The following is a 12231-nucleotide window of genomic DNA, read 5'->3' as shown; positions in this document are numbered from 1 at the left end:
GCATAAAAGTTGTCTGAGAGCTGTGTGCTCTAATTTAGGAATTTTATCACCATTGAGAAATATTTTGGTGCCATCTGTATTTTTTTGTTGTGTATATGTATATGCATATCTAATCCTAATTTTAAAGGTTACTTATGAAGTGTTTCTAAATACTCGCTTTTTCTAAAAAGTTTTTAAGTAAAGGGAAAGATGCGAGAGAAAAGATTGATGGTTGACTGAGTTTTATGATTTTGATGTTTTGTTTATGGGAATTAGATTAGTTTTTCAAATAATATTTTATTTTTTCTTAATAAACTTAGACATATGTTGGACATTTCATATTGCAATTTCTAAACGACAGCCCCCAATTGATCAAAGTCTAAAAAGTCGGATCATTACACTACTAACTTATTCAAGTTAACGAAGATAAAATTTAAAAAAATTCAATCTTTTTCGAGTTTAAAGTAAAAAATTCATATGACAATATTCAAAACTTTAGGAAGAAAAATCATTATATGTGGTCAAATCTAGGGCAGAAATAGATTGTTTTAGCGTATTCTTAGCTTTTCAAACCATAATCTCTTACATGTTTGAAAACATACATAAATTGAAGCATATATACATATATATGTTCATACTACAACAATAATAACACAAAATAATTTAAAGTTGGGTTGTTGGTCCACTAGAATTCTGTGAACATATGACAAAACTAGATGTCGTTAACATTGTCTCATCCATGACATAATTCCCACCAATAAAAACTGTAAAGAGACGGCAGCTTCTCTGCCAGCCACATACTTGACTACAAAACAAACCCAAACTCTCTCTGCAAATTTGGGACCAAACTCAGATCCTTCTGTAACCCCAATACACATTCATTTCACTTCTAATACTCAAAATCACAAATTTCCATCTTGGATCCTCATATTTTGGTTTCCTCCCCACGAAAAAGATCCTTACCCTTTTCCATCACAAACATCATTACATTCCCTTCTCATCCACTGCTCTCTAGTACACATAATAATAATAATTGTACATACGAAAGCCACACCAAAACAAAGATCATAATTTTATGTCACATTCTTAATGCTAACACACTTAACATACTATTTTAACAAATATCATAATTTTATGTCACACTTAAACCCACCTCTCCTCCTAAATATTGACGTTGTTGTGATTATTGGTCCTTTGCCTTTTGATGCTGCCTGAGGATGATTGGTCTTCGCTACAAACCTTTTCCATCACGCCCTTTAGGGCTTCCTGAATGGAACTGATGCTGTATTGGTGGTGCTGCTGTTCAGGCTCCTCTTGGTCGCTGGAGGAGTCGTCGTCCCCGGTGATAAACAACACGTTCTTTACTCGGCCGCCCAGCGTCGTGATCTCCGCTTTTAGGGTTCTCAAGCGGAGGGATTTCAGGGTTTTAATGATCTGTGGGAGAAGATCAGACCTGTCCTCACAACAAAGTGAGGCTTTTATCACGAACTTACCGTCCTCGTCCGATGCATCGACGTCAACTGATAGCTCATCGAGCTCGGTCGGAACTGGACTTACATCAGCTATCAATGTCGTCTGGCGTTTCAGCTCTTTTACATGTTGAATTACCTCTGCAAGCAAGGATGCCTTGTCCGTCTGCAAAAACATTGTAAAAAGGATTTCTTTGAGAATAGTAAAAAATATATTACATGAATTCATTCAATTTTAATGAAATTGATTGAATAAGAGCTTCCATTTTATATCGCATGTGGAAAAAGAAGTAAAAAAATGTATAAAAATCTTGGATTTTAGAAAATTCCATAGCATAAAAAACAAAAAATAGCCCAATTTGGGAGTGATTTTGAAGTAAAGAAATTGATTCCATTTGTTTTTGGGTTTAATTTGAGGAACAAAAAGAACTTACTTTGGTGGTACTTGGGAGTAAGCTTCGTAACTTAGCAAGATGATTATTGATTCTCTCTCTTCTTCGTCTCTCAGCTTCACTATGGCTTTTAGAGGCAGCAAGAGCTTTGGCGTCCATTATTTCTTGAGGGCTCATCTTACTCAGCTCGGCCTGCAGCCCAAAGGGGCCAGACCCAGGCTGACCCATCTGCCCAATTCCAAGGCTATTGTTCCCAATATCGTAAGGGAACTGCAGAGAAGCATTTCTCCTATTGAAGAAACTGGCGTAGGAAGGTGGGGGCGGCGGCGGGATGAAGGGGTCGTGGTGGACTTGAGGGATGGTTGTGGTCGCGGTCCACGGAGGCGTAAACATCATAGGAGAAACTTCAGGAAAAATCAAGCCTCCTCCACCTCCTACTCCAAAAACGTCGCTGTTTTGTTGCATAGTCTGGAATTGTTGCATTAGGAGGTGCTCTTGAAACCCCTGAAAGCACTCTCCTTCCTCCTTCATAATATCCCAAAAAAAAACCCTACCCTTGTGATTAAGATCTGCTTGGTGCGTGGGCAGTGGGAGTTTGAAAAGGATGATGGGTTTGAGTTGGTTGAGATCAAAGGTAGGAGCTTTGGTTTTTCAACCCTTCCACTACGCTAAATATATAGACGCAGCAGCATCCATAGGCGCCCCCTTTCCTTTTCCTTTCCTTTCTTCTTACGGCATTCTTTGTCCACTTCTCTTTCTTTCTTTACACCGAAACCCCTCTCTCTCTCTCTCTCTCTCTCTCTCTCTCTCTCTCTCTATATATATATATATATATATATAATATGTACACACACAAACACAGCTTAGGTTTCTCGATTGTGTTACATAATCATTATTAAATACACTTTTGTTCCACTTCATCTTTCTAGATAGTAAGATTAACATGCTTCAACAACATTATGATTCTTCACTTAATTCAAATAATAATACCTATGTAATGCATTTATATCAAAGGATAAAAAATGGTTACTTTTTACCATTATAGATATCAAAATTGATGTTTTGTAAATACAAGAACTATATAAACTTCATAAAACTAAAATGAATGTTTTAGATGATGATTGAATGGACATTTTGGATTTTAGTTGATGAATTAATTAGTTTGGGTTTAAGTAAGTTATTTTTCTTTTTCTTTTTCTTTTTTTTAGTTAAAAAAAGGCATGAGGAGTGTGGGATTTTTTAAACTATCTAACTTTTACAACATTATTAATGCCTTAATTATTAAGTGCATCTCAAATGAGTTAAGTGTGGGCCAAAGGAGATCAAACAAACCCCCCACAAGTTACTTTCATCATTTGACCAACTCACCTCGACCTAACCTTAGTTCAAGCCCGAATCTTGCATTGTTTGAGTATGTATTGTGCAAATATAAATCTTATGTTAGGATCGACAACAATGCACGCATTCAATCATGATGAACACAAAGAACAAGAAAGAGAAAATGCAACGATGAATATTGGCTAAAAGTTTATATTGGTAAATTCAAGTATGTACAACAATAGAAAATACAGAGAAAAAGAACCACCTACTAGGTATAAATATCTACAGTATATCACTCCTAGCTTTTTACTATAAATTGTCTATAGCAATTCAATAAATTATAAATAGACATCCAGCTCCATATCTCAAGAATTCTTACCTTGTATTTTGAGGCTTTGCACAACCTCAATGTTCCAACATCAACACATTTTGTGAGCATGTTTGCTGGATGCTTTGCACCCTCTATCTTATTCAAACATATCACCATCTTCCACTAATATGCGAGTCCCTCTATCTTATTCAAACATATCACCATCTGACTATATGTATAAAGAATCTTCTCATGCTGCTTTTTGTCCGACTCTTCTAGATAGTCTATTACCCACATACTTAGCCTTAGTAGATAAAAGAACAACACATTTCTGAACCCTAAACATCCAATTATCCATGACTTGCTCCCACTTGGGTGTATCTTCCAACTGTACAACCTCATCAAAGGGCTTTAGTTTCCCTTCATCAATCAACAATAGATAGTGTAATGAAGGTACATACCTGCTCAGGTGTCAAATGCTCCACCTCTGGTTCCTCAACAACAATCTCAAAAGTTCCTTGAGTATCTACTACAACATCACTAAGTGAATTTTTCTTCAACTCAACTTCAACTCTCACTTGCTTCGTTGCCTTGAAACATTTCTTTTCTTTATCCTTGTATAGGACATTTTCATCAAAAGTCACGTCACAATGTCTCAGGATTTTTTTGTTTTTGACATCCCAAAACTTGTACCCGAACATGTCAGAATCATAGCCTATGAGGTAGCACTTCGTAGTCTCAATGTCAAGCTTGTCGCTCTTTTCTGGATAAACACGAACATACGCAGTGCAACCAAAAGTTCTCAAGTGAGAATACTTGGGTTCTTTTCTTGTCCATACTTCTTCTGGCAACTTAAACTTCAAGGGTATTGACGGCCTTCTATTGATCAAGTAGACTGCTATATTTACAGCATCAACCCAAAATATTTTTGGCAATTCGGAATGAATCCTCATACTCCTTGTCCGCTCGTTCAATGTTCTGTTCATTCTTTTAGCAACACCATTTTTTCTTGCTTTATCAAGAACTATCCTTGTTAATCTAATTCACTCAGATGCACAAAATGCTTTCTATTTAGACGTGTCGTACTCTTCTCCATTGTTAGACCTTAGGCATTTGATTTTCAAGCCAGTCTAATTTTCAACTTTAGTTTTTTCACTTCTTGAAGGTGACAAACACATCTGTTTTGTGTTTCAAGAAATAAATCCATACTTTCTTCCTGAAATCATCTACGAAGGTGACGTAGAACTTTGTCTGTGTGAACCATTTCTAATTGTACTTTCTTCAATTCTTTGGTAGTCTTTGTGAAGCTAACTCGTTTCTATTTGCTCATAACGCAGCTCTCATAAGGACTCATATCAACATATTTTAGACCTTCTAAAACTTCTTTCGCAGCCAGTATCTTCATTTCTTTGACGCTGATATGTCCAAGCCTATTATGCCATAGATTTGAATTTGAAGCACTCTTATTTGCATGTTCATACACCCTCCAGTGGTGTATAAAGTTTCAAATTTTATGCCACATGCTACCACCATAGTACCCTTCACAATTTTCCATGAATTCTTCCCAAACTCTATTGCATAACCTGTGGTGTCCAATTGACCAATAGAGATCATGTTCTTCTTGAGACTAGGAATATGTTTGACATCCTTTAATGTTCACTAATTTTCTGCCGGAGTTTTTATGCAGATATCCTCCTTTCATTCAATTTTCAAGGCTTTCTTGTCGGCAAGATATACTTTATCGAAATTTTTAGACTTGAAATTCTTAAACAACTCTTTATTTGGAGACAAATGAAAAGATGCACTTGAATCCAAAATCCAAGATTCAATTGGACTATCCACACTGAGGATTAGAGCATCCCCCATGTATTTTACGAATTTATAGAATCATCATCCTCCTCTGATTTGTGTTTCTACTTCCTCTTTGGTCTGGTACAATCTGCCTGAAAGTGACCCTTTTCTTCACAACTCCAACACGTTACGTTTGATCTGTTTGGAAAATTTGTATGGTTCTTTGATTTGATCGACCTTTTTTTTGGCCTTTTGATTTACTTCTTCCCCTTTGGTCAACACTGAGAGCACTACCAGATGAATCTTCAGTTTCTCGTTTGCAAATACTTTTGTTGAGAACTACATCTCAGATTTTATCGAACTTCAATTTCTTAGATTCTTGGGAATTGTTGATCGCGACAACAACAATATCCCACGACTTGGGTAACGATGACATCAAAATCAATGATTTAATTTTATCTTCAAAATTAATGTCCACCGAACTCAATTGACTTACAATTATATTAAATTCATTTATATGATCTGCAACAGATCCACCTTTAGACATTTGTAGATTGAACAACCTCTGCATCAAGTACCACTAGTTCATAACTGACGATTTTTCGTAGATGTTCAACAGTGCCTTCAACATATCTGACATTGTCTTCTCCTTGATGATGTTAAACGTCACGTTTCTGGACAGCATCAATCGGATCAATCCTAGGGCTTGCTGATCCTTGAGCTTTCACTACTCCGTGGTCATTGTATTCGACTTCACCCCCAATAGGGGTTCGTGAAGATCTTTCTAGTACATATAATCTTCAATCTGCATCTTCCATAAACCAAAATTTGATCCATCAAACTTCTCAATTCCAATCTTTGAGATTTCCAGCTTCACAGATTGTGGTGAATGTTGCCTAGCTCTGATATCAATTGTTAGGATCGTATAACAATGCACACACTCGATGAAAATGAACACAACGAACAAGAGAGAGAAAATGCAAGAAGAAATATTGACTAAAGATTTATATTGACGACTTCAGCTATGTAGACCAAGAGAGAATATTATATTAATGACTTTACCTATGTAGATCAAGAGAGAATATAGAAAATAAAGAAAGTACATATTTAAGGTAATGCTGAGTGGTGTATATATAATTTCAGTTTAATCTGTATAACTTTAGCAAATATAACCACCTATTATATATATATAGCTACAAATAGGCAACATGCTCCACATATCCAACACCTTCAACAATCGATCTCACGACTACACATGTCTATGGAGAGGGGTAGAGATAGGGAAGCCTTCTCCATTCCCTTCCCTCCACCTATTCCATTACCCATTGCTGTGAAACTTCTTATTTTTTTTTGTGAATGAATGGCAGGAACTCTCTTGAAATTTTTTCGTTTATTATTCTTTTTTTAAAAAAAAAATAGTTATTTTAAAGATAATTTTAATGTATAACTTTTTTTTATTTTTTTTTCAAACATAAACTATTGATTGATGTTGATTGACTCATGTTATTAGCCATTAAAGTTGGAACTTGTAAACTATTATTTGTTAATAAAGTCTTCACTCGTAATAGTAAACAAAATATAAATTAATCTATATCTTAATTACAAAATCAAAACTTGATAACATGATTTTCAAATTTATGAAAAATAACACTACACAAATAGTGATTGATTTTTTTTTCAATTAATAAATAAATACATGAATCAATAATGAGATCAACAAAAATAAAATAACCCGTATGACATAAATATAAGTTAGTCCAATTAGCACAAAAAAATCAATCAAAATGTAAAAAAAAAACATTTGTCATTACAAAATTCAAATGAACAAAGTTTTAAAAACCCATGGAAAATTGGAATGTTGGAAATATATGAAACTTTGAATGAAATTTAGAAAGACTATATGTGAAATACATTTATATTTATATTGAACGCGCATTAAGAATATAATTTATTTCTCCATCATCACTTATCTAACACTGATAAATCTCTTTCCATTCTTTTTGCATTCTATCTCCTAAGGTGACTGTAGCCTCTTTACTCGTGGCTCAACCCTTGTGTTTGACTCATGTGGATGAAATTACATAAAGTCTGTGAAGATTAAAGAGGTGAGTTAAACATGTTATAATTTGATGTGTTGGGCGTTGTGATAGGTTGAAGTAGTATTATAATGGATATAAAAGAGAGAAGAAAAAGAATGCATTAGAGAGTGTCGACCGACCAGAAGCCAAAAAGGGGCGATGATAAAGAAAAATGGAAAAAGGAAAAAGGAGGGGCCTTTTCCTCTTCCTCCGTCGGTCAAGGGCACCCACGTTGTTGCACAGGCTTGGCTAATTCCAATTCCACGCCCACCCTTTCAGCTTCCCCAACACCATGTAATCATTGTGTCTTGGAACACACTCTTTCTCTCTCCCCCCCTTAACATCATCTCATTATTAACTCCCCCCCTTGGGTTCACCGTTCACCATTCCTTTTAATATATTCTTATTTAATGCCTCTTTCTATCTCTCCCTTAACTATAGATCATATTACATCTATGTCTCTCTCTTCTTTTCAATCTTATTACAATAAATACAAAAAGAATCTCGGTTTTAGTATATCAATTACTTTTAATACCTAATGGCTTAACCTAGTTTCTTATATTAAATCAATCAACTTCCTTTCTCATACAAAAAGAAATATGTAAAATGATTGTATTTGTAAAGCTTCATTGCTTTCTTCATCAACTTACTTTGACCATGGGTCAATTTTTTCATGAGTGACATAGAATCAGCTTTAGCTTTGAACGTAAAGGCTAAAAACAAAAAAGAGAAGTAGAATTGATTCAAATAAACCCGAGTAGATAAGAAGAAAAATCAATCCAAACGAGAATTTTCACTAAAAACGACAAGAACACGTCATTTTTGTATAAAGTCAGTAAATATGATAAACTAGTGGGTTGGTAAGATTTGGTGTGTTAAAGGAGGTGAGGGCACAAGTGTTTGACAAAATAGGTGGTTTTTTGGAGTGGAGTCATAGAAATGAGAAGCATATATAAAATAAAATGCTCGGTATTCGAAGAAGCAGCTCTCGGACCTCTCCTCTCGTGTAGGGTTGCTGAGGCCTGGGCTGTGGTTGGGCTAAAGCAAGCGGTTCCCTTTCCCTTACTTCTTTTTGGCTGTTCCAACTGACTTTTTATGTTAAAAAAATAAGATGTAGAACAAAGCATGGCCTTAAAAAGCTCTCTTACCACCGGCAACCTTCTGCGTAATTACACTGTTTTATGGGCGCAGAGCTTGGTTTACTAAAGCAATAACACAAATCATTAACCCTATTCACCTTTTTCTACTTCCCTTTTCAACACTACCATATATAATACAATATTCTTCACCCTTTCTTTTGTCTTTCAACATTTCAACATTTCCTTTCCTTTTCTTTTCCTAATTTCTCTTCTATGCCCTATGAACATAACACTTTTAGTTCCCTCTCTTATTCCATTTTGACTTTCAAACCCATGTCCAAATTTCTATGATTATATCTTAACATAAAATCAAGTCAAATTTCAAACATCTATCTCCAAATTAACCTACAATGTTGTTATTCTTTTAAGCACCTCTAGAAGGTTGCTCAAAAGTTAAACACCTGCTTTCAAAACTAAAATCTCTAAATTAGTCGATATGGATTCCCTCCCAACAATTCTTAACACAGAAAAACTCATTTTAAAAAGGGATTACCCTAATAGGATCATATGCAAGTAAAGAAAGAGTTGATATTGTGAGTGTTTGGTTCAAAAGGTTGAAGAAGAGGGTTGGTGATGAATGGGTTTGAAAAGAAAAAGGAAAGGGGTTTGTTGTATATTAGCAAAATTGGGTTTAGATTCTTTTTGTAAGGCGTGGAAGCTTTTGAGGGTCATTGGTGGTCACACGCATGGCTCCATTGGTCCCCAATCCTTTTGAGTTTTATCTTTACATTGTACTATGTGTTTAATATGTATAGAGTACCCTTTTTTTTTAATACCCCATTTTTCAAAGATTTGATGATGCCTCCTCCCACCCACTTTCATTCTCCCCATCACACGCCCACTTAATTCAAATCATGACATCAATCCCACCTTCCCATGACGTTACTCAACTCTATCATAACATTTTGCTTCCATCTATTCTCTTTACTCCCACCATTTTTTCACATACAAAATATTTACTTTATTCATCATGATCCTAATTATACCTTTCCAATTTTAAATTTTTTTTCTTTTTTTTTTTAAAAAAAATACTCAGAGAAAATTTTCCAATTAAATGATGTTGCAAAAAATACGTAAAAAGATCCGAATGAATGTAAGTAGCATTATTGATAAGATCATTTATGATATGAACCCAGACATCTTAATCATGCTATATGAACTTTAAGGAACATGAATTTCATTTATTCTCGGATGTTACAAAATTTGGATGGATGATAATTTAGAGTTGTGATATTTCATTAATGTAGTTTAAGACCTTTTTTTATTTTTTTTTTTTTTTTTAGGTTACAATTACACAGTGGCTATTTATGATCATAAAGTATGAAAGTTACAACTCTTGGGATGCCTCAAGAAGGTTAATAATTTTCTTTCTTAGACTATATAAATTCATATATATTGTATTTATAAGGGACACTTGAAAAATGTAATAAAAAAGAGTACTTGTACCCTTCTTTAATCAAGAGTTAAGTTTCTTTGCAATTCTGTAGAATTTAGGTTACATGTTTAGAATCATTTAAACTTGATAGGATCAATTTTGCCTATGAAGTGATTTCATTCTCAAACCAACGATATTACCTTAAAATATTGGATGAACCAGGTAATGCGAATCTTACTTTCTCTTGGAATGATTTCTTATCATGTAAATAATTGTGATGATTTATTTATACAAAATTATTTTGTGAATTTTATTATTAATAATGATATTGTTATGTTTTATAAGGGAAAATTAAAGAGAGTATTATTTTTTTTAAGTTGAAATTAAACAAGAACAAATTTTGATCTTCTATATAGCTGAAATTGAACGATAAATTATATATCAATTGTGATGTTAATTTAGTCATTCACAATATATATATATATATATATATATATTTAGACACCAAATATCAATTGTCATAGATTTGTATTCAAATTTGTAGTTTGAATCGGGTAAATTTTTTTATCTTTCTTAAAAGAAAAAAACAAATTGTATGGGTTAAAAGTCATATCAACTTTCTCATATTTTCTGATATTGTTAAAGATTTTGTTGGGTGAAAAGGGGTAATAATTAATGAACTTTCATTGCAGCAATAGTGCAGTGATATTTGTTTTCAATACCCTATTCCTGGTTGGGGCTCTTATGATGATTCGGCGTTTGAATTTCTTGGAATTTCATTTAGTTTATGATTCCAGAAAATATTGAAAGAATTTAAGGCTAGGGTTTCATATTAAAAAACAAAAGAGAAAGATTACTTTAGATTTTTAATGATAAAGATGGTAATATATAAATAAGTTTAATCAAATCCCACCCTAACACTTATGATAGTGTGATGATAAGTTGATTGAAAAGTTTATTAGACAAAAGATGAAGACGTCAAATTGAGTGAAGCAAAATAGTTTGTAAGTTAGAAGAGATGAAATTGTAAGCAAATAGTGTCAACTGGAAAATGATAACAAATCATACACACTCAATTTCAATATGCTTAGCCCACTTAGGAAAAAAGTTAGAATTGTGTGTACAATTATGTGAACCATTTGTAATAGCAGCCTTAATGTCATCAATGCAATTTATTAGTTTGATGGAAGAAAAGTACCCATTATGGCACATCCATCACAGCTTTATTTTATTTTAATTTTTTTTTCCTTTAGAAGATTGGACATGTAACGATTGATATTTTGAAAAAAAAAAAAAAAAAATTCAAAACTCGCTGGAAATCGCAAGATTTCCGGTGAGGTGCTGAATCTGTGGAAACAAACCACTACACACCTCCTTAAACCCCTAGTTGCATGCCCTTATTCATCCCATCCATTTCTGCTTTTGCTCTGCAATTACCTACAGACCCGAGAGAGAAAGAGACTGAGAAAGACTGAGAGAGAAAGAAGGTTCTCATCGATGAAAATCGTGACGACAACGTAATCTCTCCCTCTCCATGACAGCCACGATGTGGTAGTAGAGATAGTAGGTCATAAGGGGCATCATTGTCGCCCTTAGTAGCAAAATCTGTTGGGGTCACTTGTAGATACATGTATAAGTACATGTATGAATAAATACATGTGTTGAAGGATCACTTGTAGATACATGTATAGATACATGTAGGTTCATTAGTTCATAATTAATTAGGTGCATGACTTTTGGATAATAAATTTTATTGGAGAATGTCCCAAATTACCTATATATATGTATGTGACATTGATGGAAGATGTATAAAATCAATTTAGCATCCTTTCCTAGTAATGCAAGTTCTTTTCTCCCAAAAGTTATACCAAATTTCTCTGTTGTCACCAACAACTAGTATCATAGCGATCTTGCAGCAGCAAAATGGTAGCAGAGAGACAAGTTGATAACTTTGTTCAATCCGCTATCCCGAGATTCGATGGTCACTATGATCATTGAGCGATGTTGATGGAAAATTTCCTCAGATTAAAGAAGTTCTTTGATATGGTGGGGATGAGTTATGAAGAGCCTGGTACTCTCAACTGTTCAACAACAAAGGTTGACAGCATCAAAGTTGAAGGACCTGAAGGTCAAAAACTACTTATTCCAGCCCATTGATCGAACTATCTTGGAAACAATGCTTCAGAAGAAGACATCCAAAGATATTTGAGATTCAATGAAGAGGAAGTACCTGTTGACTCTGGCAAATCGGATGTCGACGAAAAAAAAAAAATTGGCCGAAGGTTTCTTCGAAGGAAAAATTAGCGGAAGTAAAAGGAGAGAGAGAGAGAGATTCGCTGGTAATGCTGAAGACTCAATATATTTATTTTACATCCGTT

At 34.1% G+C, this 12231-nt stretch overlaps 1 protein-coding gene across 1 annotated transcript; it reads right to left on the bottom strand.

Annotated features, from left to right (window-relative positions):
- Positions 1 to 698: 698 nt before the first annotated feature.
- On the bottom strand, positions 699 to 2584 carry LOC111472202 (transcription factor bHLH30-like). The gene is made up of 2 exons (XM_023117851.1): positions 1883 to 2584; positions 699 to 1614 (listed from the first exon to the last, which is right to left on the bottom strand). Exons 1-2 carry the CDS (start codon positions 2369 to 2371, stop codon positions 1141 to 1143), a joined length of 963 nt encoding a protein of 320 aa, XP_022973619.1. The 5' UTR covers positions 2372 to 2584; the 3' UTR covers positions 699 to 1140.
- Between the last annotated feature and the right edge of the window lie 9647 nt (positions 2585 to 12231).

Source organism: Cucurbita maxima, unplaced genomic scaffold (genome assembly GCF_002738345.1).
Source record: "Cucurbita maxima cultivar Rimu unplaced genomic scaffold, Cmax_1.0 Cma_Scf00067, whole genome shotgun sequence".
NCBI classification, from domain to species: Eukaryota; Viridiplantae; Streptophyta; class Magnoliopsida; order Cucurbitales; family Cucurbitaceae; genus Cucurbita; species Cucurbita maxima.
This window is presented reverse-complemented; position numbering and strand designations above follow the sequence as displayed.

What these genes read in the sequence shown, in the direction of transcription:
- LOC111472202 (XM_023117851.1), bottom strand. Translation starts at nt 2,371, where the DNA reads ATGAAGGAGGAAGGAGAGTGCTTTCAGGGGTTTCAAGAGCACCTCCTA. An exon ending in TACTCCCAAGTACCACCAAA is followed by an intron (nt 1,615 to 1,882) that starts GTAAGTTCTTTT and finishes ATGTTTTTGCAG; the next exon opens with ACGGACAAGGCATCCTTGCT.